General features: G+C 46.7%; 1 protein-coding gene across 8 annotated transcripts; it reads left to right on the top strand.

The window, feature by feature from the left end:
- The first annotated feature begins 3013 nt into the window (after positions 1-3013).
- IRF7 (interferon regulatory factor 7) lies at positions 3014-22608 on the top strand. Of its 8 annotated transcripts, none has more exons than XM_067540513.1 (13): positions 3014-3048; positions 4300-4345; positions 4720-4847; positions 6944-7106; positions 9472-9679; positions 10578-10666; positions 12077-12125; positions 13409-13618; positions 15614-15868; positions 17035-17289; positions 17878-18261; positions 18632-18750; positions 20730-22608. In XM_067540513.1, exons 3-13 carry the CDS (start codon positions 4822-4824, stop codon positions 20877-20879), a joined length of 1908 nt encoding a protein of 635 aa, XP_067396614.1. In that variant the 5' UTR covers positions 3014-3048; positions 4300-4345; positions 4720-4821; the 3' UTR covers positions 20880-22608. The 8 variants fall into 8 exon arrangements, with proteins under 8 accessions (XP_067396614.1, XP_067396620.1, XP_067396621.1 ...); XM_067540519.1 differs by lacking the exon at positions 20730-22608 and adding an exon at positions 20585-20717; XM_067540514.1 differs by having other exon boundaries at positions 3021-3048; positions 4300-4350.
- The last annotated feature ends 3013 nt before the right edge of the window (positions 22609-25621 follow it).

Below are 25621 nucleotides of genomic sequence, written 5' to 3'. Positions count from 1 at the left end.
TGCCAATGAACACATTCCATTGCCTGGGTACTGAGGTGAGAGGTGGTGAAGCTGTCCTCTCTGGTGTCAGTGAGCACGGCGAAAAAGCTCACCCAGGAAGAGGATTTTTGAAGGCTCTGCGGGGTGATGCCACACTAAAGCACAAAATACTATTGCCCAGTTAGGGCCAGATTTATCCCTGTAGACATGAGGGATGTGTCTGCAGGAGTAGTTGCACTGGTGTGGGAAGATTTACCCCTGGGGGGAGGGCAGCTGTGAAATCCAGGCAGAGGCTGTGTGCAAGAAGCACTGAATCATTATTATTATTATTATTACTATTTACATTATGGAAGCACCTCGGGACCCCACTGAGATAGGGACCCTATTGCACAAAGCACTCGGCAAACAGAACAAGATGCTTTCCCTGCCCTGAACAGCTTACAATTTAATCAGTGCCTCTCTTGGCCCATCTCTGGTTGGCTCCACCCATTTTTAGGGGTGCACCAGCAGCTAGTTCTGACCCCCCGGTGAAGGAGGGAAAGGGGGTTACAATCACCTGCTCCATGTGGGCTTACTGTAACCAGAGGCTGCAGTCTAGGAGTGAAACTGATCCCGAAATTATTGGAGCTTGTCCAGGGCTGAGCAATAATTTGCATTATGGAATTTATGAAGCTAATGTAACATCTTTCCTCTGCTCAGGACCAGATTGCGATTTCTTCTGATTTATTAATGAATTGTCTGTAAATTCTTGCATTAATCATGAGTATTCAGAATTCATGCTTGTGCTGCTTAGCAGTGATTGGTCACAAAAGCCACACGGTATTTATTCTGTGTCATGAGCGAGTGAGCATTCGAGCACTTCCAGTATGAAGTCTTATGGGTGCAAACGTAACATTCAGTTGCCATAAATTATCAGACGCGCAAGTAACTCTAATATGCACTTTCCAGAAATATTCGTGCCAGCAAAACTTGATTGCTTGCCTATTTGCGGACAGCAAATGTAGGAGGCATCTTGGTCTATCACGAGGCGTTGACAAAGACACCTCCAGAGCTAAAGAATGAGCCTCTGCAGCTTAAGTGAGAGGACGAACCCCCTTAGCAGGGTGCTGTAGCTGACTCATGTCCTGTGGATGCTGGACAGAGGTGCCACATAACACAGAGAGAGCAGCAGGCTACACAAACACCAAAAGGGCATAAAAAAGGCTGAAGTGAATTTGTTAAGAAATTCAAACGAATATTTTTAGGAAGTGCTTTGCATCCTCCTCCCAGCGCTGCTCCTGCAGAGTTGCCATTGGCTGCACTGTGGGGCCTGGGACATGCTGTGAAGCAGGGACCTTTTCCAAACAGAGCAATGCTGACCTTTTTTCAGAATGCACACAGCTGGCCTGGCAGGCTGATGAACTACTACCATAACAGGAGCAAATGGAGCGCATCCTGAGACTGCAGCCTGAATGGTGCTCTTTAGCGACCCCTTCTGGTAGAGGCAAGTATGATGTAGATAGGCTCTAGAAGCAATGGTCCTCACTCTCCATAGCTAGGGGGAGACTTGGCATAATTCTTGTCAAGCAGAAGTGAGCAGACTGCATATAGCAAGGGGATTCCTCAGCTCTGAAATAGGTGACCAGATAGCAAGTGTGAAAAATCCAGATGGGGATGGAGGGTAAGAGGCACCTATATAAGACAAAGCCCCAAATATTAGGACTGTTCCTATAAATTCCAGCCACCCTACTCTGAAGACACCACATGGGTAGGGGAAAGCCCTGATTGACTGACACAGATTTATATTTTAAAGCAAACCACCTTCAAGCACCCACATGCACCTCTTGTCATAGCACAGGACTGCCAACCAGCTCCAACTAATCCCTCCACCATTCAGTAGTACAGTTACATATACCGCAGTGAATGCAGCTGGAGTGCATGCACATAAATGCTGGAATTCACATCAGGAACACAGATAACCAATGGCACATTCTCTTAGTTATTCTTCCTGTCTACTTGTTACTACTCTTACTGAGCCATCCGCAGTGGTTATGGCCAGCTTCTGGAGACAGGGTTAAATGTGTTGTAGGAGTGGCGTGTACATTAATCTTTCATGTCCTGGTTGTCAGAGATTTAGGTTTAGCTGTCCTCCACAGTCTAGAAGGGTACAAGGCAGCACTGGGCAACCATAAGTCTGCATTAATGAAGTTTTGAGGCAGGTAATACAGGCTTCTATAACTGCACATCTGTTTCCTCCAGAGTTTCCCAACCCTAATGGGATTTCCTTTCAGGCTAAAGAAAATAACAGGAGCCCTATGTTGAAGAGATGTAAAATGACTCAGCACTGGACAGCAGAGCAACAATGATGATGTAATAACAATCCTGCAGCGAAAAGCCTAGATGAGCTAATACATCTTTTCCATCTCCATTTTCTGTGATTTCTGATTAAAGTTGCTATTCTGGAATTGCAGAAAAAAGATACATTGTATAAACATAGATGCATTATATTAATTAATTATATTAAATTATATGTAAATCTTCCTATTTTCAATTTTATTTAATCTTTAGAAAGAAAGAAAGAAAGATTGATTTTAATGCCCAGTAATGAGGCTGGAGGCGCTGCTAGTGCTGCAGAAACAGCTTTGGAGAACAAGTCCCTGACTAGATCCAGAGGAAAGGCACCCTGAGAATGTTGATTATGGCATTTGCACTTGCAAACAGAGCCTAGCAGATTGCATGCACACTCTGGCTTCTATAACTTAATAGAAATGAAACTTTTACTTTCAAGAAGATCATGTGATTTCCAGGAAAGGAAGTGCCATATTTGGACAGGACCAGTAGAAAGCAGTTGCATCACCCCAGCTATACTATAAGTATTTTCTCATTAAGTTTCTTGTTGTTGTTTTAGTGAACACACCCATCTTGAAAGGTGGTTCACGCTGATTGGCCACAGGCTTGCACTGTTGCCAGTGAGCTGGGCTGACGACATGTTCCAGAGAAGTATAAAAGGGAGGCTCATCGCTGTAAATGCTTTGATATTATTTCAACTATTCACAACACCCCTGGTAACATCCTCTGGTTACAGCAAAGGTAACAGATCTATTTTTTACTGGTGCTATTCACTGATCGGAGCTGGGGAGAAGTGGGAGGAGGGAAGAGGAAATAAGAGATTTGTCAGCTTCTTGGGGAAAAGCAAGCAGAATTCATGACAGTCCCATAAAGTTGCCGTCAGTAGCGTCTCTGGAAATACCAGTGCAGTTTTGAGTGGGGGCCAGGCGGTGCAAAGGCTGGCTGGATTGCTTGTGAATTGGTGCACTAGCTCTGTGTGTGTGTTTAACATTTTATGCAGCATTAAGCTCCGGGGAAGGTGTTGTCATTGATTGTGATGAGAGGCTGGTTTGAATAATTGCTTTGTAGGCACATGATAACTTCCTGTATACTATGGAGCTGCCCTGTAATTGCAATCCTGAATTCACTTGTGGGATGGAAGATAGAGAAATTCCCTCTCTATACTCTGACTACTGGCTGTGCATTTAGGGTAGCTTTGCAAATACCTCTTCTCCTCTCTCTTTTCTTGCGGTTTGCAGAGATGCTATGAGTCACATTCCCTTCCGCTATAAATTTCACCAAGACATTACTCAGCTGATTTGCACAGCGTTTGCAATTCAGAGAAGGGAGACAGGGAAGAAGGAATAATATAGGCCTCTCATGTTTCAGCGCTTATATTTAAATACCTATTATGTCCAAACAGCAGGTACATTTTAGATTGATTCCTCAGCATTTCTAGTTGTTTACTTAGCACTTGCATTGCAATTCACATTTTCAAAAGCACTTTACAATATCCCTTCAGGAATCTCTGCAGTACCTATGTGACATAGGTTGGAATCATTATTCCTACTACACAGATGGGGAAACTAGGGCATAGGGAGGTGTCTGTATTTGTGGCTTTCCCATGATCATATAGCAAATCAGTGGCAGAGTTAGGATTAGAATTTAGCATCTCCTGACTCAAATACCCTATGGCTTCACATTCTGAACCACCTCAGCACTCAATAATGTGAATACGATTTTGCATGGATCAGACAGGCTGCCACAGAATCGGGTTGGCTCAAGAACTAGACATTAGGTGCTCCTAGGATATTTTGCCCATCTTCTCTACTGAAGATGGGTACCAGCTGAGTACCAGAGAGTTAATGGGGAAGGGAAACTGTTCTTGGGTAACACTGGAATATGGTGGGGGGTAAAGTTTTTGCATGAATTGCAGGATATTTTTCTTAAACTCAAGGAGGGCTGGGGGATCGGCTGGTCTTCATGTCCCTTTCCCTCTCTTGTTGTTTGTAGCAGAAAGCCAGAGAGGAGCATTCGGAGAAACACCCCAACAGATCAAGTTAGGTATTGTTTCCTCATGAGACTGTAAGCTCTCAGAGGGAGGAACTGTGGGACTGCATGTTGGTTGCAGATGTAATACAAACCTTAACAGCTCCATCTGCCAGCAAAGCCTGCCGACTGCATATGGCCCTTCTTTTCCCTGAGACGGTGCCTCCTGGGTGTTCCCGCTGGCAGTGTAGCGCCACACCATCCCCAGTGCCACGTCTCTGGGCTCAAAGCCACACCACAGTTCAGATGCACAAGTCGCACTGCTCGTGTGGCTGCCGGCACCCTACAGAGGGGGTTCTGATGCTAACACAGGAATTGATTTGGGGTTACATGATGGTGGTGACCATGAGTCACTCTCTCTACATCGCCCTCTGGTTCATATAGGTCCTGCTCGGAGATTTCGAATTAATCTGCAAGAATTCCATTTGGTAGCAAAGGATTGAACTGCTCACCCCTTCATTCTGCAATTAACCCAAGACAGGCTGCATGATGGCTGCATCAGAGAACGATGGGTAAGCGGCTCTGGGGGAGCTGGGTGTGGGTGCTGGGTCTGCAACATGGGCGACCTACACAAGCCAATGGCTAGGGCCCTGCGCGGATATAAAATTTGTATCTACATCTGATCCACAAACATAGCCCACGGATCTCTGCAGATCTGCAGGGCTCTATCAATAGCAGCAGTGAAAAGAAAAGTACTGCAATGACTGGCTCTAACCATCGCTGGCAGGCCTGAGAGGACACCCTTGGATGGGTGGATCCCACTGCAACAATTTTTTTTTTTGCAGCCCTTATGTTGACAGGAAAGGCAGCCAGGATTGGCTAATATTTGCCCAAGGAGACTGGCCCTCGTGGTTCCTGCTGTCATTCATCTAATCTGCTGTCTACCATGACACCATCGGCTGACACAGACGCCAGGTGGCTAGTTGCTCTGCTAACAGGAAGGAACTGCTTAAGGGCCGTGTCTCCACTGCAAGAGTTAATTGATGCGGCGTGTGGCTGTCAGCAGTTGGTTAACTCTGCCTGTGCTGAGGCTTGTTAAGCTACAAGCATAAGAAGTAACAAACCGTGTTGAGCCCCATTTCGTCAAACCGTCCAAGCTCATGCAGCTGGTGTGGTGGTAATGTCACTGGGTCAGGTGTAAAATCAACGGAGCGATGCTGACTGGTGGCAACTGGTGATCTGGCTAGGACTCTGCTGGTCTATTCTCGCAACTTAACTGTGCTCAGTAAAAGTTTAAATCTTGCCCTGCACAAGACCAGGCCTAAGAGGTCACAGGAGGCTGCAGTGCAAAGCACTGTCACGATTATGGGTTTGTTGAAGTGTTCTGGATGTGAAATATGACCATTTCCTTCTGCTGGGGGAAAGGGAAAATCTCAATGAAATATTTGAAGTTAAAGGGTGTCTAGCCTTTATTTATCATTTGTATTCTCTTAGTGTCCAAAAGAGCTTTAAAAGTAATCAGGAAATCAAAGGGAGTTAGGCGCCTCAATACTGTTGCGGATCTGAGCCTAGAGGCCCCAAGTGAGATGGGAACTCACTGGCGCTAGGTGCTGTACAAACACATCAATTCATAGATTCCAAGGCCAGAAGGGACCACAGTGATCATCTGGCCTGCCCTCATATATAACACAGGCCATGCGACTTCCCCACAACACAGTAGAACCTCAGTATTATGAACACCAGAGTTACAAACTGGTCACTCAACCACACACCTCGTTTGGAACTGGAAGTACGCAATCAGGCAGCAACAGACATAACAAACAAAAGCACATACAGCACAGTGTTGTGTTAAATGCAAACTATTAAAAAAATAAAAGGAAAGTTTAAAAAAAATTGACAAGACAAGGAAACTGTTTCTGTGCTTGTTTCATTCAAATTCAGATGGTTAAAAGCAGCATTTTCCTTCTGCTTCATAACTTTTCAAAGCTGTATTAAGTCAATGTTCAGTTGTAAACTTTTGAAAGAAAAGCCAAAACATTTTGTTCAGTTACGAACATTTCAGAGTTAAGAACAACCTCCATTCCCGGGGTGTTCCTAACTTTGAGGTTCTACTGAAACTCCTATTTGAAAACGGTAAGAGACAAAGTAAATAAACAAGGCAGATAAATCAAAGGGTGGGGGAAAAGGAAGCCTCGTCATCCTCATTTTACAGATGGAAAACCAAGGCCCAGGGAGATGGAGCAATTTGCCCACGGTCACATGAGGTGTTTGCAAAATTGAGGTACCTTATTTTCATATTAATTAGCTAACAATCCATTTATAGCATTTCTGTAAATGTTTCTGCAGAATAACTGCCCACAGCCGCGTTGTGTGTGCTTTTATCTCTTCTGATAGAGGCTTAGCAACAGTTGCTTGTTTGTTTGAGTTCACCAGCAACAGTTGCAGCTAATCAATTCTGTTTGCCCCATGCCATCACCATGAGAAGGTGGCATTTCCTTGGGCTGCCTTTTCTCCTTCAGCAGCACACACTATGCCGCTTGTCATCACTGCTGGAACAGCAGAGTCTTCCTGGTGGTTCTAGTATTACTCTATCTCTGTTTGCAGGGGAGGGCCTTTGGTCTGCCATTGGCCAATAGACTTGTCATAACCGCTGGCTTTGTCATTACAGAGGTTCTCAAAAATTACGATTTGCTCACTGGCTGATTAATCAGATCAACAGCGAAAACTACGAGGGACTCTGCTGGGTAGACAAAGACCGCGCTGAGTTTCGCATCCCCTGGAAACACACTTCCAGGAAAGATATCACCACTAATGACTACAAGATTTTCAAGGTAAGATCCAAAATGATTTTCTTTTCTCCAACTCACCAGCCCCCATCTTCTGCAGAAGCAAGTCCCAGTCCAGGGCATAATTGGATTTACACCAGGGTAACTCACTAAGAGGAACTGACAAAATGATCAGTGTGATGCCCTAACATTGACATTTGCCTTACACTGGTGCACGGTGCTGGGACTGGGGGGGGGGGGGGTGGGTGCTGTCGCACCTCCTGGCTTGAAGTGGTTTCCATTATTTACAGGGTTTACAGTTTGACAATGGCTCTCAGTACCCCCACTATAAAAATTGTTCCAGCAATGATGTGTCACTGCATGATGACCTTTCATTGTAAGGATGCAACATTGTCGCATCGTGGCACCAGGCAGTAGTTGACTAATACCCTTTTATTCGATGGAGTATCCATCCACCAGGGTAACAGAGAACAGAAGGTTTCCTTGGCAGAATGTACACCAAGCATCCGAATAATGATCAGCTTCAGTACCCATGGCTGTGTGAGGACCCCAATAACCATGGTGGGGTTTGTAAAATGTTCCCTTGCAATACATCATCCAGTCACTTGATGGCTCCATGTGCTGAATGCATTTGCCAGGATGGGGTGGTTCTTGGTAAACAACAGACAAAGCTGGAATTCAAACGGTGTGGAAGCTTGTTTCTGTCTCTCATTTTGGTTATTTTCTTTAATAAAAAACTCTTGCTTTAAAAACTGATTCTATACATCATAGTAGGGCTTCTGCCCCTTCTGTAATTTCCTGGACTGCCCACATTTTAATGGGGTCCTCCTGCAAACTGCAGCTTACAGGGCAATTGAGAGGCTCCCAGATAAATTCTGAGCATTGTGAGAGGACAGTGTAATGTTGAATTGTGACATGAAATGTTCCTGCTAGACCTGGTTAGAAATCTTTGGGCAGAATGTTTTTCTATTAGAAAATGCTGATTTGTCAAAACTGAAACATTTTGCTCAAATGTGCCAACTTCAGTGAAATTCTGATGGAAACCACCCAGGCTCCTCCTTGAATCCTATCTGCCAGGCGGGGTGCCATTGGAAATCTGGCTGGTTGGCAGTCTGGGAGCCCTATCTTACAGGCTCCCTGAACTTCCCAGCTCCCTACCCGGTGGGCTGCCTGCATTTTGAGCAGCTCAGGGAGCCTCAGAAAGGTTTCCAAAAGATTGGAATGACGTTCCGTTTTTAACTGTTTGGAAACAAAATTTCAGGATTCCCATTACCTGGGAAATTTCATATTTTCATTTTTCATTCCCCCCAGAATGATTTTTTTTTCCCACCCAATATTTCAGAATTTCCTGCAGAATGGGAATTCCAGTTTCCAGCCAGCTCCAGGCATGGCTAAGAGCAGGGTTGGACTTAGACACCATCCTCCCAAAGACTGACCTGGCAATAGCCCTCAAAAATTCTGAAGCTGGTCCTTCTGACAACACTGAGAATTACAACAGTTGCAGGGTCCTGGTTGGTAAAGACCAAAACATAATCTCCTATCTGATTTTGCTTACTTTGGCTGCCACACGAAAGATCAGAAACAATCTGTGCATGTGCCTTGGAGAACAAAAATAGTCACCAAGAGACAGATCTCACTTTCAAACTTCAAAGGGCTTATTATAAAGAGTTGGACAGAGATGTATTAACAGATTGTAGTCAATTCAGGGCGGGGACTGCCCATCACTCTATATTTATATAGTTTCTAGCACAATGGGGCCCCACACACTACCATTATACAATAAAAAATAATACAGACCAGTTGGGCAGTAACCTGTTCTAATGAATGAACCTAGAACAATAATAATTGAGGGGTACCATATAAGAAAAAGTGGGGGGATCCACAGATTTTTTCCTAATGTTTCTCCTTTCATTTCCATTTAACTCAATCCTGCATTCTATGATGCATGTCTGTATCTGGACATGGTGTCCAATGTGCTCGGATACTGTGATGATGGGGGACTGTATATGTACCTAAATAGAGCACATGCCTGAAATCTTGCTAAATTCAGCACCAGGAACCTAGGCCTCCTAGAAGGAGTCTGGGTCAAGTTCTAAACCCTTATGTGGTGCAGGTTGTGTCTTAGTCCCAGACCACAGTAACAAAGAGGGAGAGGGTTAATCCATCACTGCAGTCTGAATGGAGGTTGGGAGGGAAAGGATGTTTACACTTATGGCAAAGCACTTGACAGCTTTAAAAAACCAATGGTGCTGATGGAGAACAGGGAAGGAATTGTACAGAGATCTTCAGGCCTTGCTGCCAGTGGGGACTAAGATCAAACTGGCTTTCTGCTTGGCTTCACGGACAGACGTCTCCTTATCTAATGCGTTCTTCCCCATCTTCTCTTCCTCATCCCTCTCTTTATGGAAAGGCCTGGGCCATAGCCAGCGGAAAGTACAATGAAGAACTGAAAGATCTAGCCAAGTGGAAAACCAACTTCCGCTGCGCCCTGAGAAGCACAAACATGTTCTTGATGGTGCAGGATAACTCAAAGGCCTCCGGGTACCCACACAAAGTGTATAAAATCATCAGCCCAAACCTCACCACCATGGCAGCCGCTAATGCCCCTGCTGTTACAAGTAAGCATGCTGGCGGTATGTGTTTGAAGACAGGCGCAAGCAGACATGGTGCTGATCTGTGCAAGAGATCTTTTCTTTTACTCTCTGCCTGGTACAGGTGCAGAGCCAGTCTGAGTAGAACATAGCATCATGTGGGAGAGATGGGATTTTAGGTGACTGCCTTTAAAAAAAGATCATGGGGGGGCCAACTTTTCAAAAATACTCCTCCCCCCAGCAGCTGCTAGTGTTCTCAGTCAATGGGAACTGCTGAATACTCTTGAAAATCCAGGCTGTGGACTGAACATGGTGTTTATTATTACTCCTTGCTGGTAGCATAGAAGTATTAACAGTATTGGGTGTTTTCAAAGGGAAATCTTACTGCCCTTCTCCTTCAGGTTTCTGCTTTGAGGAAACCCAGTGAGCCAAACTCTGGCCTAGCTACACATGCATTACCCTGTAAATGTCAATGAGGCTGGGAAGGTTTTGATGACTCAGGTGTAACTGAGCGCAGCTTTCAGGGGTTCCCAGCAAACTGCAAAAGTTCATGAAGAACCAGCTAAACTGGTGGCATTAAGGGCAACATTTTCAGATGTGCCCACCAATTTTTTGGGTGCACAACTTGAAATACTATAAAGGGACCTGACTGTCAGAAAGGATTCTGCATCCGTCCTCGGAAAAGTAGGCCTATCCACTAGTCCCTTTTGATAATTTAGGTCCTTGGTGTCTCCAGTTGAACACCTAAAAATTGAGGGAATCCCAAATTAGTGGAGACTTTTAAAAATATGAGCCTTAAGCCCTGAGCAGGTCTCACTTCTTGGAACTATGTGTCATGTTTAACTCTTCATGTCGGAAATTCCATTTGCTGACCCCCCCTGGTTTTTTCCGCACCATTCCTCTGTAATTTGCTGTTGTCTTTTAGACAATAACCTGCATGACATCAAAGAAGACATCAGCCCCCAAACTGAAGACTCCCCTATGATGCATCACCATACACCACAGCAACTGCAGGTACCAGAACTGGTGATGGGAGGAGCTGGGGAAGTGCTAAACTTGAAGGAGTCCTGGAACGATCAGAACCTGATAATTTTTCACAAAACTAATGTGGCTCATGGGAAATTAACATAGATAATTGCTTTCCCTCCTCTTCCCCTCCCCCCCCCCCCCCAGTTCTAACTCAATCAACATTACTGCTAGAGTCCCCCATGGGAATGTGTGCCTATACAATGTCCCTGAGAGTTGCTTGTATCCTGCAGGGATGCAATCTGGCCCCAGGAAAACAGCTGGGCGAATGATCATGCATCTGTTTTTGCAAGCAGTCATGTTTGCAACACCAAATTTAAATATACATAGAGCTAGAGCCTTAGCTGCGATCACAGAAGATGATCCAGCCCAGAGTCTTCTCACTGTGTGAAAAATGTTTTCCACAATGGAATGAAACCATTTTTGGCTGGGGGAAAACTGCTTTAGTCTGCTATTAATGTAACCTTTTCATCCATCCAGTGAACTGAGGTGAGGAGGGAACAAAAATTACCTGTTCTGATTTTGGCATGAAAACGACCACACGTTCAGGACACCTTTTCTCCCCACCAGCCCTTTCGGGAACCTTCTGTGTCTCTGATGCCTTGTTTAGAGCAAAAAGTCTCATCAATTTAACTAAGGGTGTGATTCAAAATCAATTAAGCTAAACCAGGGCAAATCCTTGTGCAGACACTTCTGTTTTGGTTTAAACCACTCTTGCTTTGGTTTTGCTTAAGTCAGTTGGAAATCAGTTTAAAGATAAAGTAAAATAAGCCACTCTTGAAATGCAATAAGTTCCACCCCATTATTTGTGTCAGTTTAACTGATTTCAATTTAACTTTCAAGTTAAACTGGTGCAGCTTTCTCATGTAGACCTAAGTCCTTGGCAAGAGTCCATTGGCTGCAGTGGAACTACACCAATTCACACCAGCTGAAAATTTGGTCCCTGGGCCACATTGGGAGAATTGCCTCCATTCCAGTCACCCCCTAGTGGCCAGCAGAGCTGCAAAGCCTTCATGTACATAAAGCCATGATTTACTTCAGTGATGCTTATCCCAGTGTCAAGCAGGTTCTCAGCCCCTCCCTCTCTCTTGGAAGCTTCTTAAGGTCAGGGACACACAGCATTTGGCTTGCATGCATCATATGTAGCCATTCTCCTTGGCTCAAGCTGGCATTAACAGAGACTCTCGTGTTTCTGCTGGACCACTGGCAAGCAGCGAGTCTAGCAACAGAGCGAGGCTACACCTGAATCACTTCACTTGACACAGCCCCTTTGTGAATTGGTGCCTAGAAATGTCTAGCTAATTGTAAGAGTGTTGCTTGACTAATTTGCTTTGTGTCTCACTTCTTTGGTGAATCCAAGAAAACAAAAAGAAAATGGTCTCGTGCTTTATTTTGCAGGAGATAGAATTAGATTTGCAGATTTTGTCACTGGAAAACCCTCCCCAAAGTAAGTTACTTGCTGATTTCTTTTTAAATGTAAATGACTGAATTCTAGACGATAATACTCAGAATCAGGGCCAGATTTAGGGTCAGGCAACTCCTGGGGTGTCAGGTTGGAGGACGCCAGGCTCGGGATTTACAGATCCTAGTGTGCAAATTTATCGTCTTATATGACAGGGAGAAATCATGCATGCAAATCGTGCATCAAAGTTGTGAAAGGGGCTGCAAATGCAATAAAAAATAAGATCTTCAGAAGTTTAACACATGGCTGAGGGGTGCCAAAGACACCCATCACCTGGGGCGCCATTTGGTCTAGGGCCAGCCCTGACCAGAATAGAAACCATGGTGCAGCATTCTCCTAAAACTTGGAATTAAAATATCTTCACCTAACTTTTTTTCCCTGTTTAACAAACTGATACGTCCCAGTGCTCCTCCATTGTTTGTTCATGGAATTGTATCTAGTGCATTGGGCGCTGGATTGAGAGTTGGGAGCCCAGGGTTCTCTTCCCAGATCTGCCACTGATTCATTTAGTGCCCTGGCTGAATCTACCAGCATTTCCACATGCCCTGGAGCAGGAAGCAGGATGAACTAGCTGGGAAATTATCCTGAGGCACACAAGTTTTGATTCAAAGCCCTCGTATCCTAGTGCGACGCCCAGGAGTCTTTTCCATCTTGGCTGGAATTCTGGTGGAAGTTCTGTGCTGCATTTAATTCTAATCCGATTGAATGGGGGCGAGTAAATGTAATACATGCTTGAGAACGCTAGAAAAAGCTTAGGGAAAGAGTCAAGAGAGAATAACAATATGGTGGAGCTGACAAACCGTAGTTTGGACACGCAGTTGCGTTTAATCCTTGCTCACTTCAGTTGGACCCTGGTCTGATTGCCTTAAAACCAGCCTATTCATGATCGGTTTCTGACCCAGAGGTTGGAGCCACGACCTCAGAGTTGGTGGGTCAGTCAGTGGCAGCAAGTGTGCAAAGAACTCTTAAGTAATGCCATCAGGGACAACAGCCCCAGGCAGGTTCAACCATGGTGCAGTGGGGAGACAGACGTGGCTAACAATGTCACGCCCCTGAGAGTTTGCTTTGGTCAAGGGTGGTGAGCTACTAGCCAAAGCCAGTGGGCAGGAGCAGGGCTGTTGAAGGCATCCACCACGCCAAGTGAACTCGTGTGGAAAACCAGTGTCTAGGGGTAGAGGTGAAGAGGTGCAGTTGTGTGAGAAAAAACTTGTGATACGGATAAAGAAATGCATTTACTTGAGACCGCCCTGTTCACATTTTCCCCCCAGAGATGGATAGCACGCAGAGCGAAAGGCCAGCCTACGACCTTGGGAGGAATCAGCCCAATGGCTACACCACCAATAATTCTGCACCAAACGGCTACCAAGGCAGCCCCGACACACTCCAGTGGGTTATGGAACAGTGCTACTTAACCCAGGATGGCTGCAGCCAGCAGCAGGTGCCATGGGCTCTGGATGGAGGTTTAGATCACGGCTCAGGTAGGCTGAGGCCCCAAAGAGCAGAGCTGCACCAAGAGGCGTCTACATTTCATAATACAGCTGGCTCTCATTGACTTCCCAGACTGTACCTGCGTTACAGGGGCTGGATGGGGGGTGTAGGGACAATCTAGCTGTGCTCCAGGGAGGAGGGAATCCTGCCTTTCCTTCTGATGTACTGACTGCATTCCATACACTCATAGATTTTTTTTTTTTTCAGGCCAGAGAGGACCTGGCACTTGCAGAGGCTGACCTCCTGCAGGGCACAGGCCAGAGAACCTCACCCAGCCATTCCCACACTAGGCCTGAAACCAGGGGGGCTAGTCTAGAGCAATGGTTCTTAACAGCTTCATACCGGGTGGCCAGCAGAGCCCCCTCCCGCAGCGTGGGGCATGAACAGCAGGAAACGACCCTTCCAAACAGAAAGCCCAGGTGCTGCCGGAAGGTGTCTGGGAGGCATCCAGCTAAAGAGCCGCTCCAGCCCATGTACTCCACTCAGAAACCAAGTGGCAGGTTATTCTACGGCCGCCAAGCAATTAAGAGGATCTAAAGCAGGGGGGCCCAACCCATGGCCCTCGAAGTTCTTAATTTTGTCCTCCCCCACCAAGGGTGCCTGTGCAGAAGAAAATCTGTGCTTGGTTCTGACTGGAATGTGCGTCGCTGAGCTGCACCCTGTGACTTTGCAAGGCAGTGTTTGTATCAGCCCGGTCACTGCCCAGCCACTTCCCACTGCATCTCCCACAGCAGCTCTGGTGTGAGCCAGACGCATGTGGAGCCGCTACTGTCCCTTACCTCCTGCAGCTGCTCAGCAGCACCCCGATGGCTGCCTGCTGCACTCCAGGAGAGAGCAGATGCTTCATGGCCTGCTTCCCTGCAGGGCTGGGGGAGCTACAGGAGAGAACAGAACAGAGGTTTGACTGGCACTGTGTGAGTCCTGGGGTAGAGCCTGGCAAAGGACCACTCCCCTTCCCCAACCAGTCATCCAGGGCAGAGCAGGAGAAAGGAAAGCCAAGAGCCAGTTCTGCCACTCTGATTCTCTGCCCCAGCCCTGGCACCAACCCCAGACTAGAGCTCCAGCCATGACCCCCCAACACGGCCCCTGCTGGGAGGAAGTGTAGGAGCCAGCTCTGCAGACTCTGCTCCTGCTGGGGACTCCCCCACATCGGGGCAACAGTGTTGCCCACTCTCAGGATTGAGTGCTGGGCTATTCAATATCTTTTGGTTAAGCCCCAGCTCCTGGAGCCATGTGCTCACATGAGACTCCCACCTTTCATTTAAAAATGAGAACTAAGTTTCTAGCCCTCTGGTTACAGAGAAAAGCTTGAAGCCACGACGTCTAGAGACTCAAAAGCAGAAGGCAAATAGAAAGAGCCTCAAATAGGGGTGGGGGGGGATCATTATTTTGTGGGACCCGCATGATGATTTTAGAGCAAGATGGGTTGGCCACACCGCAGGACTCCTCAGCAGAGACCTTCTGGGTAATTTCCACTCCTGTCGAAGCTGTGGAAAGGGCGCCAAATTACTGATGGGGACCCATGGCCCTTTCTGAAACATCAGACCTTCAGCTGGAAAGCTCCAGCACAACTTCTCTAAAACTAAAACAAATTGCAGGGGGCCTTTGCTCTGCACACTCTGCCCTTGCTCACACAGAGACCAGACCCATGATAGTGATGAGAAAGCAGGCCTCACATACAGCATCTTACACCTGGATGGGTCAGCCCCTTAGGTAAGGGTCAGTCAATAACTATGAAATCCATCTCCTCTTCCTCTTTGGATTCCAGAAAGCTAGCTTTGGCGTAGGGTTGGGAAGCATGGGGAGTGGTTGATACTGCAAAGGGCGTTGTGATTACGATGGCAAAGCTTTAGCCAACAGGAAGATCTTGCTGCATTTCCGAAAGGCGAGCTGGCACGATCAGCAGCTGTTGAATTGCCTAATGTAAATGCTTCAGTGCCTTACCCAACTCTCATCATTAATACTGGGTTTCTCTCTCCCATCAGGGGAAGGCTCATATGGAGACAGGGGGGGCTATCCAAACCGTCATGTTGGCCAAAATGACTACCCACAGCAAGGGAGCGGAATGACAAATGGACCAGTGGAGTGCTATCCCGAAACAATTGAACAGTGGGTGACCCAAACTATGGCGGAAATCCAACCTATGCAGAATGCTTATGACCCTTCTGCTGCCTTACATCTGCAGCAGCCCCTCCTACCCAGCACAGTTCCTGTCATAAGTCAGCTTCTTAATAATGCAGGTCAGTATATCCTGTTATCTGAGAGCTGGCTGGTTTTAAACCAGTGTGTCACCTATGTAGTCACTTGAGACAGAAAAGACTTGTCAGATCATTGAGCCCATCTTCCCACAGTGGAAGGATATGTTCCCCCCAATAGCAAATGACTCAGATATGTAACTAGGCTTGGAAGGATTAGATTTTTTTAAATCGGTAAATGTCAGTAAATGCCAATTTCATTGTACACACAAACAGATGAATAAATGTTCCATCAATAATAAATGAAATTTACAGACAAGCAAAGTAAGAAAACTGCTGTTTGATCACTTATTAGAGTTTGGTTTAAGGCTATTTACTGTGTGTATATTTTGACCTGTGATGTTGACAATTTGTGTTCTAACCGTTATAAAGCTTTTGCTTTTTTTAAATCAATGTCTGCCATTAAATAATTATGGTCAGTCCTGCCCTGTTGTCTGATCCCTCCCTCCTATTATTTCCCACAAATGTGAAAATTAAATTGAAAAAAAAAAATGCTTAAAAATAAACCGACATTATCCCTCAAAATGATCAAAAATCAAAATCTCATTCTGCCAAGCCAATTTATAACTTACCCTGCACGTGAAGCCAGGGTAAATGACGCTCTTTGCTAGAACTAAAACTTCCCCCATTCTCTTGTCATTATTCAGACAGCACCAGCACCATGTGAGGTACTTTAAGGAGACAAAGTTTCTGTCCCAAAGAGCTTCCAATCTATATAATGTGGAGGATGGGATGCAGCAAAAGCAAAACAACTGAGTAGTGATGCTGTGCCCGTGTCTTGAGGGTGCTGCTGATTTTGTAGAATTATTATGTTTCCTTCTCTTTACATTTTTTTTTTTCTGGACAGACAATTTAGGGCTCAAAGCGGGGGGGTTTCAGGAAGGACTTTCGGAGAGAGTGGAAAAGTGATTGACTTGGGAACTGATCCAACACCCACTAAAGTCAATGGAAGGACTGCTAGGCCATTAATATCAGTGGGCATTGGATCAGGCCTGTGGGCCATGGCAGGCTCCAGGCATAGGGACAGCCTGGAAGACACCACCACGTTGAGTGGGAAATACAAGGGGCCATTAAGACGGGCAGAGCTAGGCAGAAACTAACCTGTTCGTGACGGACTAGAAGTCTCACAAGCCGATTGTTCTCCATCATAGCGGAAGTCCTCTTTGAGGGGAGGTATCCCTACAACAACCACACGGGCGTCCAAAGCACTTTCCCGATCGAAGCGCCTGCAGGGAACGCAGTGAACTATCCAACACTGAACGGCCCAGGAGAGAATTGTTGTTTCCTGTCGGCAAATCAGTGGGTCGGCCCAGCAATGGTGGAGCAGAAAGGGTTTACCCATCCTGCTGTCCCTCTCCCAGAGCAGCATCCTTCTCACAATCCGGGGCCATCGCAGAACAATACAGGTCAGTGACTCGCTCCACACCAACTGCCGGTCCCAGTGAGGGAGAGCTGCCCCAAGCACAGAGTACATCAGTAACCCCCTGCCTCTTCCCTCGTAAGGTGCACAAGAACTGGGGCAGAATAGTCAATGCTTTGGGGAAACACAGCTATAGGAACCAAATGGCACCGATCTTTCCTACCCCACTCCTAAATTAGAAGGGCCCCCTTCGCTCCTGTTGCAGGCTTAGGGATCCCCCCAGCCCACATCTCAGCAGCCTCGCCTCTGCTTACAGAGGCAGATCACGGGAGCTCCATGAGGCTCACAGGGCATGGCCGTCGCGTGGAAGGGGGGGACCCACTCAGGGAGGAGAGGATGCCGTAACACTCAGGCAATCCGCTGCTTCTCTGCTGAGATGCCCGACGAGGGCACCAGGAGGCCATGTGTGAGGACGATGGGCTTAGCATGTCAGGTCTGTGCAAGTGTCTTCACTGACTTTGGTGAGCATTAAATGGGGCCCTTGGAGAGCAGCCTGTTAGGAACCAGAGGGCACCTGTTCGAGCCAGGTCAGCCTCCCTCCTATATAATCCAAGCATCCCCTTGTATCTTGCAGAAACTATTCCTCCCAATGTGGATGTCACCATCTATTACCGAGGGAGGTCACTCCACCAGGTGCAGGTGACCACCAGCAGCTGCCTCTTCACATACAACAGCGAAGATACCACCGTTGCCCCGGGCTGCACACAGGTGGTCCACTTCCCACGCCCCGACGAGCTGTCTGATCAGAAGCAGATCCAGTTCACCACACAGCTGCTCCAGAACATCGGGCTTCTGCTGGAGCAGAAGCACAGAAAGATCTATGCCAAGCGCCTGAATAAATGCCAAGTCTTCTGGGCCCTCTCCAAGCAGCTGGTGAACATGACTCAGAATCCTGAACCCAAGCTGCTGCACCGTGACACAGAGACTGAGATCTTTGACTATGAGGCGTTCTCCAAAGGTGAGTCTACAGGCAGGTGGTTCTTACACCATGGGGCCAGATTCACGGGTCATCGTTACATTAGCTGGGATAAAATTCCATTTACCATGTTTGCACAAGGGGGCTCCAATATGGTTGAGGCATGTAGACTGATCATGGGCTGGAGCCCAGCCTGCATAATCACTGGACTCCAAGTTTTGCTTCAGCACTTCAAAGAGACGAGACCATGGGCAGGAGCAAGAGTGAGTGAGCCCCAGAATCTCCTAATAGGAAAGCCCTTCTCTTAGCCATTGTTCCCTAACCATCCCAGGGCAATTTATTTAATCCAGCAAAACCAGTGCCTGCCTGCCTTGTCCTTGTGTTACAAAACCCATCCTGTTTTCTTTTGCAGAGCTGAAGGATTTCAGGGAACATCAAAAGGCTAGATCTCCCGACTTCACCATCTACCTTTGCTTTGGGCAGCGCTTCTCCAAAGCCAAACCCAAGGAGGACATGTTAATCCTGGTGAAGGTGAGCCAAGAAGCCTTGTTATCCCTTATCGATGGAGGGGAGTGCTGGCTCAATGCCAAGCATCATTGGTCTCTGGTGGGATGTTCCAGTGGTGTGGTCATTCACTGACCGCCAGCTCTATTAACATCAGTGTTGATGTACATCAGCTAAGGAGTTGCGCCCCTCTTCTGCATGAAAAGGCCATGTGTCTGTGTAGCTGGGGAATATCTAGTGCTTGAGTCGAGATCCCTGGATTAAATGGCAGCGAGAGATTTTCCCCTTCCAATTAATGTCATATCCACACTGCAAGAAGCAGGGAATCCTCCACGGCCTCTAAAGCTTTATAGTTCTGTGAGGGTCACTAAGCCTCTTTCTAGCTTAATTATTGGTCCCCTTTGGCTACCCAAATTCCCCTCCGAGTGCTGCCTATGCACTCACCAGTCCTGACTCGGTGCACATACCATTTAGCACTCTCACATTACCATGATCGGTGCCGAGATAAGAACTTAGACTGATCCAATGGGGCTGCAGTGTAGGCATAAAGGCCTCCTAGGGAATAGCAGGAAACCTCTTCATCCAGGTGTGACCCATCCATGCCTTAAGGTAGCCCACCTGAAAATGCCAAGGGCAGGGCAGGCTGTAAAAAGGAGAGAAGATTCTCCCAGCACTGGTGGCTAACGCTGCACTTAGATTCACCAACCAGTCACAAACAGTGCTCCTGATCCCACACACTGGTTATCAAGAAGCTAAAACAAGAAGTTATACAGCCCCTTTAATTCATTTCAGTCTCCGACCCCCCAGTTAGAAACTAGTTCCAGTAAAGAGATAAGTTATTAAAACTCTGTTTCCTTTACCAAAAATGTTCTCGTGATCCCCAAAGGGTCAGCCACATTACCAGACCAATGTAAGTTTGGATCTTACCCAAAATACAACGCTGCCAGCCAATCCTTTAGTAACTAAAACTAAAGGTTTATAATAAAGGAAGGAAACAAATAAGAAGAGAGATACAAATGACTTCAGAGTCCATATATATATCAGATTCTCAGCAGAACTGTGGAGTTTGCAGGCTCATACAGTTCCTTTGGTGTACATCCAGTACCTGGATGGGTCTCAGTAGTTGATCCAGAGGTAGGAATAGGAAGCAGTAATGAAGACAAGATGGCGATGGTGCAGGTGCATTTTATAGTCTCAGGTCTGCCATGAGGCTTGTTTCAAATACAAGCTCACAACACATGGGCAGGGAAAAGCACTTGCAGTCCCCCTGATCACAGGCATGTTCCTAAATGTCCTGATGACATGAAATAGCCCCTGGGTTGTTTCACTGGATTCATTGTACTTTTTAGTTCCCTTGATTAAGCAAGCTTAGTGTTGCTGCCATCCTGTCTGGGGGTGTCACCCAGAAACACAGCACAAGCTCGAAATTACAAATATATTCTATATAGTTAGCACTCATAATACAACACTGATACAGACAGACAAACATGCTTATCCATCTTATCAAATCGTGACTTTTCCATCAGTACCTTGCATGGCATAGCCTATCCGCTATTTAGTGCAGTTTTGCCATATTGGTATTAAATAATATTCTAGATGGGCACACCAGGCACGGAGCCAGCCCGAGGTTGCGTTCGCAGCAGCCACAGATGCAGAGTGCAAGATAAAGGAAGGGGGGGGGGCCTGATCAGGCAAAGAAGGGCTGTGTCTAGGGCCAAGCTGTACCCTGGCTATTCTGCACGCCTGCAAAGCCCACAGCAGGCTGGTGCAGCCAGGGTAGGGCTGAATCGGGTTGCCAAGCATAGGTGAGAGATGCGCTTGACCCACTTTTGCACCCCAGTCCTCATTTCCTTGTCGCTAGGTGACGCTGACAGAGCACATCACCCCCTGGAGCAGGGGAGCAGACGGAGGCTCTGCTGGGGCCATTGACATGGCTCCGTTCAAGAGAGGCAGTGAGGCCGTGCAGTTAAACGCCTCATGAGGGGGTGTTTGTTTCTCTCTTTCAGCTGGTGCCTAAGTTCTGTGAGTATTTCCACGACATGGTGCAGAAGGAGGGAATCTCCTCCCTGAACAGCGGGAACGTGAGCCTACAGTTGTCCAACTCCTTCAACAGCTTGTATGACCTCATTGAGCAATACAACATGCAGATTGGTTGAACCTCCCCACCCCCTTCCTGCCAGTACTAGGATGCAATCTGCATGTGGGAGAGCAGCATCGGCTAGTCCTGGCTTAGGTGTCTGCCTGACTGGCCTACATTTAAAAATAGTCCTCCTTTCCCCACACCCACTTTCCCTCTCACTTATATCAGTTTGTTCCCATCAGGTAAAATGCGGGTGAGATTATGGGTGGCCTTGTGGTTTAGCCACTGCACTAGGACTCAGCAAAGCTAGGTTCAATCCCTGCTGTGCCACAGGCCTCTTTAGTGACCTTGGGCAAGTCACTGCATCTGTGCCTCACTTTCCCCATCTGCAAAATGGGAATAATTCCTTACCTCACAGAGGTGTTACGAGGATAAATGCACAGGAAGCGCTCAGATACCATGGCAATAGCCAGAGCAGCCTTCCCCATTCTAGGCAACCAATTGACAATAGAGATTTTTTTTCTTCAGCCGAAACAAACCTGTGTGCTGAAGGGATGTCAGCAAGAAAGTCAGGAGTAGTGTGGGGGCAAGCTGGATGCTCATCTACAGTGCTGCAATGTAACGGTCTTTTGCCTCCATCTGGGATGAGTGGTTTGGATTTTAAGCTTAGTGAGGTTTTTTGTTTTTTTTTTAAAGAAATGGGTGTGGTGACTGAAGCAAAAAAGCCTTAATGTCACCCCAGGCTTGTTCACACTTACCCGGAAATTCGGCCGCAGTCGATGGGAGTTACGCAAACCACGCAGAGTAATTTGTGTAACTCCCAGCGACTGCTTCTGCGCACTGTTCACATTACGCTAAGCCAACGGAACGCTCAGCGCTATGCTAGTTGAGGGGGTGGACTTATTCAGTCGACTCCCTCACCAATTGAGCGGGTCTATACCACTCAATTGATCATGAAAGATCAATCTGGGGGCGGGGAATTTGCTGCCACCAGTGTAAACGTAGCCCCCTTGCTAACATGAGCTACACTAGCAGCACAGTAGCCCTGGGGGCTGGTTGTACAATAGCACTAACCAGCTCTCCTTGGGCACACAGGATTAGTTGTGTAATCAGAGCAGTGAAGAATGTGACGAGAGGTTCATAAGACACTAAATCATCACTAACACTGTGGGATGGGATGGGAAGCCCAGAAGTAGTAAACTACCAGCAAAGCAGCTATTACTCCTGAAGTTTGGACTCTGGCAGGAGAACTGTACGAAACTAACATAGCTCACTGGACATTTTTCCCTCCAAAAGCAACTCCAGAAATTAGATATACCACAGCTAAGCTAGGACATGGAAGGGTCCTAAATCTAAGACACCTTAGTATTGCCTTGGTATCTGAGCGCTGACCATCTGTGGAAAGCAGCAAGAGGGCGATGAAGGAAGTATCTTCCTCTTTTTTTGCCTCTCCACAGTTCTGAAGTATGTATATTTATTGTGTTAATACTGTTCTCACTAGTTTAAATTATATGTAATTTTAAATCTCACATTGCATGGAGTTTATTAAATGAAGGTGAGTGATGCAGGTAATGAGTGCCAATCCACTCAGTCAGCGTAAGGTGTGTTTGTGTATTACACAGACACAAAGCTGGCATCCTCACCAGCAGCACTCCTTGCTTCCTCTTCCTTTAAAGGCTGCTTATATCTCTCTAACCTGCCATCCTGATCATCTGAGCTGTCAGGCTCAAAGAGTCCTAAGGACTGATGGCTAAAAATTTAATTGTTATACTTTTCTATTCAAGACTCCAGGAAGTCTTAGCTGCTGCCTTCCTTTAACCAGCCAAGGGCATTTAGGGGGGGAAAAATGAGGGGGGGGGGGGAGTAGGGGAGAAAGGTTGATGAAAATCAGGGAAGCAGGTCTTCCCAAAACTACACTGACAGATGCCAACATATCTTACAAAGGGTGAGTGAAATCCTGGCCCTGCTGAATTCAATGGGCTGCTTGGCCAGTGACTTCACTGGGGCCCAGCTCTCACCTGGTGTATCTGGCAGTATAAGCACTAATATAAAAGTATAATTAATATAAAACATGCCCCGTTTTAGGGTATAGTTCCTCAGTTTTCTTGATTGCTTCGCTTGCCTAAGTAAATTGTGTAGGTTTGGTTTTTAGCGTCCTTTTATTAGCACAGAGTTCTGTGTTTTTCCAAATACACATTGGCCTAGGTTTTCAAAAGTGATTTTTGAGGGGGGGGGCCCAACCTTGGACACTTTTTAACAGGGCCTGATTGTCGGACAGAGCTGAGCACCTGCTCTCTCACAGTCAGGCCCTGTTAAGAGGGCAAGTCAGCACTCACAAACTGAGCCAGCCTCCCTGCAAATCAGGAGTAAATGTATATGACTGGGGATGCGCACAACTGCCTCCTCCTAAATGGAACGTCAGCTGTTTGATAGGCACCCATCAGAGGCTCAGCTAGAGAACAGCACCTGATCAGCTTAAAGAGGTCTTTGGCATTGCAGCTGTGCTGTGACTTCCAAATAGAAGCAAATCCCTTTACAGGGGCTGGGGGTTAATTCAGTTGCTGTGTAAGTCCAGCCCTCTTCTGGTCAGGCTGTGGCTGGAGAGCTGCTCTTACCCTGACATTTAGAACTGGATTTCATTTTGACAACACAAGGGGGTTGATCTTTGCTGCTGGCCTTACAGAACTGGTCCCAGCTGGGGATACAGTCCTAGCAGAAATGCATTCAGAGTCTAAATCTGGCTCCAATTGAATTCAGTGGCAAATGTAAGTGGTTTCAGGGGAAGCTGAATCAGCCTCAAGGGTCTCCGACTGCTTTGGGAAATAGGCTGCTTGCCTATAACCTGAGTAGGAGATGGACAAGGGCAAGAAAGGTGATGTGGGGAGAACAGGAAAGCAGCGGGTCAAGGTGAGTGGGGTTGAAAACAGCCCCACACACAACTGACACTCTGTCAGCCCTTCTCCCTCCTCTCTATGGAGCAGCAGCTGGTCTGGTGCCTCCCAGTAAGATCTTCTAGATCAGGTGTCTGAGACTTTAATACTCGATTTTATTCATATTTTTGTAAAGTACCTTTTTCTAATGTCTTGTGCAGTTGCAGGGGTTTTTGTGCTCTCTGTGGTGCAGACATTGCATTCACTGGGAGAGGCCTGACTGCACAGCCGGAGCATGCTGCCTAGTTAGGGAGACTGACAGGGCGCCACTTGTTCAGTCGAGCAATATTGGGTGGGACGGATGAGTCACCCTCCAGGTCCCTCAGAATTTGGGTCATAGATTTTTGTCATGGCTGCAGCCTTAGTAAGGGGTCACATCCTAGCTGCCGTGAGCATGTGTAGCTCCAGTGAAGTCAAGGCAGCTGTGGAGGTGGCCCACTGAGTTTAATTTGGGCAGCGTGTGAAACAGCTAGAGAATGTGTTGGCAGGGAACTGAGCAAGGGCCCCCCTCTACACTGCAGCTCCCGTCTGAGTACAACTGTATGTCAGTGTTAGCCTGTCCACACATGCTGTGCTGCACAGCCATGTTTGTATCTGTGCATTACGGACAGCTACCCCACTCTGCCTCAGCTGCTGGGATGGGGTGGGGGTCTGGGCCAAAGCTGGGGGGGGGGTATCTAATATGGCACAATGAACTTTCAGCTGTCCTCCCACCCCCACAGCTGGGAGGCAGGAGAACTGGCTATCCTTATTGCACATACGCTTAGGCACTTACCTGCTGTAAGGAGGAAGGGCCATTTAGAACCCAATTACAGCCTGATAAAGATGCTCATGAGAACAAATCAAAGCACAGTGTATCCACTATGATTACGTTAGCAACAGCATGTGTGAACATGAACTAGGTGCAGAGGCAACCATGGTACCAGCTGTACTGTAGAAAGGCCGCTCGTTATTGCCATGAAACACCAAGCTGAGCTGAGTTGGGGGGCTAGGGACTACTTTCCCTTTTTAGTAAAATTACCCTCGTGATTTATTTTAAAATTGCCTAAACCACATCAAGTTTGCCATGGGGGTGGAGTTATGTTTTCCTCACACTCCATTTGTGATCATGGGAGTGCCACACAAAGCAACAAGTTGAGCCCTTTCATTTTCCTTCTCTCCAAAACCTGGGCTGCAGGAAGTAGTAGGAAATAAAAGGGCGCTAATGACAGCTTCTTCATAATAAGCTAGAAAATTAATTTTTTATGACTCAGCATCTGCACTGCACCTTTGGGAGTCAATCAGGGTTTGTTTAATATGTAGTTTTGTATTTGTACTTTTTTTATACTTGGTTAATTACCGTTCTTCTCCCATAGAATGGAATAAATGAGCTGCTTCCCCAGAGGCAATAAACTGGCCTAGCTCCTGCCACACCCAATGCTTTCAGCAAATTAGGAGACCCACAAGTTCTGGTTCTTCATTAACAGGGGTGAGGTGAATATTGTTTCTTATTAAAGAAACAGGGCCTTGATCCAAAGCTCAACAGGAGCCATTCCAAAGACTTTCAATGGGCTGTGGATCCAGCTACTCATCTTGAAGGTATCACAGAATTGGAAAGGCTCTTTCCATCTTGATTTAAGAAATGTTTCTTAGAACAGAATGTAGCTAATATGGAAACTGACCTTCCGATAGAACTGTAATTGAGGCAAAACTTTGTGCCTGTTTCTTTTGCGTATTGTGGATCATGCAAACTTTTCAGTTACTGATGTGAGCCACACTCTCTGTTAATGTTGGCAGCTGCCCATGCTGATGCATGGATAAATGCTTTTTTTTCCCCTTGTCTGTCTAAATAAACTGACATTCCACAGTCCTTCAGTGGGAGGAAATGGTTTATTGCATAACAGTGCCA

The sequence above is a fragment of the Emydura macquarii genome, unplaced genomic scaffold (assembly GCF_026122565.2).
Source record: "Emydura macquarii macquarii isolate MOO-44397 ecotype Brisbane River unplaced genomic scaffold, CSIRO-AGI_Emac_v2 contig_587, whole genome shotgun sequence".
In the NCBI taxonomy this organism is placed as follows: Eukaryota; Metazoa; Chordata; order Testudines; family Chelidae; genus Emydura; species Emydura macquarii.
This window is presented reverse-complemented; position numbering and strand designations above follow the sequence as displayed.

Bases quoted from the DNA above. Each gene is read 5' to 3' on its own strand.
- IRF7 (XM_067540513.1), top strand. From the start codon at position 4,822: ATGATGGCTGCATCAGAGAACGATGG. The intron at 7,107-9,471 runs GTAAGATCCAAA...CTTTATGGAAAG, and splicing joins ATGACTACAAGATTTTCAAG to GCCTGGGCCATAGCCAGCGG. The intron at 18,751-20,729 runs GTGAGCCAAGAA...TCTCTCTTTCAG, and splicing joins ACATGTTAATCCTGGTGAAG to CTGGTGCCTAAGTTCTGTGA.